Genomic DNA, 2728 nt, shown 5'->3' with positions numbered 1-2728 from the left:
CACGCGTGACTAATTTCTTTTATGCGAGTAAAAAATAACCTGTTTATACCTCGCTAGTTTTTTATACGGTAAATTATTCGAAATTTTCTAAAAATTTATAAAATGTTCTAAATAACTACAATATATGCAGTTACAAACAAAAAATTGTGCCGAAAATTATTTCTGATAGGAGAATACCAAAAAGGTACACCAATACACTTCTTTTTCTAGCCCCTACCATAAAAACACCCGGTATATATTTACATAATACGCAAACATACATAAAATATAGAACAGAAGAAGATATTTAAAGATTCACACATAGTCTGGGAAACAACAAGCATGTGAGATATACCCAAAGTACTACAGCATGTTCCCATTGTACATATAACCAGCTTTGTTACACACATCTTTTTCCAAAATCCTTTTTTGAGGAGCTAAAACTAATGCTATATATATATATAGCTCTCTCCCTATATATATGGCAATGCTTACTACAAAATTATCATATATATATATATATGCAACCGATCAAGAGGGACGGGAAGAAAACATATATATATATATTAATATATGATGGATATCATAGATCTAGAAACTGGTTACATATACATACAGCAGAAAATTTCACATATAATTACAACTTACAGTAGTACGGGACACTAGTATTGGTATAAGAAGTTCCCCATCGCTTGATCATCATTATACAAGGAAAGGTTATAGAAAGATGCAATATTATTGGCTTCGTCTCCAAAGCATGTAGCCCAGTAGTACTCATGTTGAGTCGACAGTACATTGTTATCTTCCACAAATGGTTCAGTCCAGAAATCTGATCCTCCACGATAGTACTCTTCAATCACTGAATCTGCTTCTAGTTTAGACACAACATGTATGGTACTAATGTCTTCTGCAACTTCAGCAGTAGTAGAGTTTACAGTAGCAGTACTACTAATGGAAGTTGTTTCAATATTATTTGGCGATGATGATGAGTATTGAGAGCTCTCCAGAATTTGAGGAGAGAGATCAGTAGTAATACTACTCTGAGCTTCTGATTCTCCATGATGGTTATGATCATCACACCCTGAAGAGTACCCACTAGAATGCTGAGACTTTGATTGATTTTGGTCATAATCGTCAGGATTATGAGTGTTATTAGTCATTGCACGCTTTTTTAGGTGGGTGTGCCAATGGTTCTTTATTTCATTATCTGTTCTTCCAGGTAATTTTGCAGCAATCATCGACCATCTATGAATACAAGGAAATCAAATGATCAGTACAAGTGTCGCTTTAATTTGTAGTTCAATTGATATTATACATACATATATATAGTCCATTTAGACAAATTGATTAATGGTTCTATATATGTATAAATATGTATAGTTACTTACTTTTTTCCATGCTCTTGATGTAATTTGATGATTAAACTTTCTTCTTCGGCTGTATAATTCCCACGTCTTACATCTGGTCTGAGGTAATTCATCCATCGTAATCGGCAACTCTTCCCACACCTTGATAGGCCTGTAATTAACAAATCATCAGTTTTAATTATAGTTATTGATGTTATGCAGTACTTATTGTTCATGACTCTTTTTTTTTCAAAACTTTCTAGCTATCATATATATGAGGGAAAGTTTTTCGAAGATGTGCTCATGAAATAACGAATTTCATTTCATTCAAAATTAGAAAGGCTTCTCCTTATTCTCATGGGCGATTTTTATGAAAGATATATATATATATATATATATATATAGACACACATATATCTGAAAAAATCGAAATTAAAAACCTCCAGTCTTGATCAATTGCTAGTTATGTCCAGAATAGATAATTAATTAACCAAAATATTTTAGTTTTCATAATCAAATTACAAACATATGATTTAATTATAAGAACAAAAATGCTTTGTGCATGAAACTCTGAGTTAATTAAATAAAGGAAGTATATATGTATATACCAGCAAACTTGGGAAGTTCACGCCAGTTCCAGTGGCCATATCTTTCAACATAAGCTCTTAACTTATTGTCTTCTTCAGAACTCCATGCTCCTCTCTTGATTCCATTTTTGTCAATATAAGGAGCTCTCACCATCTTAATTAATTTCTAATGCTCTTCTGCTAGATCTAGCTGTCTAGTACTATATATACATATATATATATACTACTGCTCCTCTTAATTTCTCTCTCTATTATTTTTCACACTTGATTTAATTTGTGAGTCTCTCTTTTGCTTTCTTTTTTATATATAATATATTATATGGTACAAGCAGTGACCAATAAAACGTGCCCTTATATTATTCATAGTCGCTGCTGTGTCAATCTTTAAAGTCTCAAAAAAAAAAAAATTAAATAAAAATATATTTTTTACATATCATATGGACCCTAACAGAAGATGCGATGAAATTAATTAAATGTCTCTTTACATAGTACTACTCATAAAATAATACAACTGCTTTAAACAGAAATGCTTTGTCAAAAGCTTCACATGAAACTGGAAGAAGATGTCAAGTGTCAGTTAATGCTTTAAGTGGCCCACTATATATATATATATATATATATATATATATGATTTGAGAGGCACTAGCTATACCTGAATAATAATTCTGTTTTATTTTTCAACAGGAATAATTTTGTGTAAGTTTACTACCAATCATTACATTAAATTATTGGTGCCTTCCTTATATATTGTTCTGAAAGAGAAATGATTTTGGCACTACTTGTATAGGGTAGGACTTCATGTACAAATTAATATGT

At 31.0% G+C, this 2728-nt stretch overlaps 1 protein-coding gene across 1 annotated transcript; it reads right to left on the bottom strand.

Moving 5' to 3' along the window:
• Positions 1 to 306: 306 nt before the first annotated feature.
• On the bottom strand, positions 307 to 2182 carry LOC133817667 (transcription factor MYB14-like). Its single transcript, XM_062250247.1, has 3 exons — positions 1934 to 2182; positions 1368 to 1497; positions 307 to 1224 (listed from the first exon to the last, which is right to left on the bottom strand). The coding sequence occupies exons 1-3, from the start codon at positions 2064 to 2066 to the stop codon at positions 642 to 644; spliced, it is 846 nt and encodes a 281-aa protein (XP_062106231.1). The 5' UTR covers positions 2067 to 2182; the 3' UTR covers positions 307 to 641.
• Positions 2183 to 2728: the final 546 nt, after the last annotated feature.

The sequence above is a fragment of the Humulus lupulus genome, chromosome 2 (genome assembly GCF_963169125.1).
Source record: "Humulus lupulus chromosome 2, drHumLupu1.1, whole genome shotgun sequence".
NCBI lineage: Eukaryota > Viridiplantae > Streptophyta > Magnoliopsida > Rosales > Cannabaceae > Humulus > Humulus lupulus.
The sequence above is the reverse complement of the archived record's forward strand: the minus strand, read 5'-3'. Positions and strand labels throughout refer to the sequence as shown.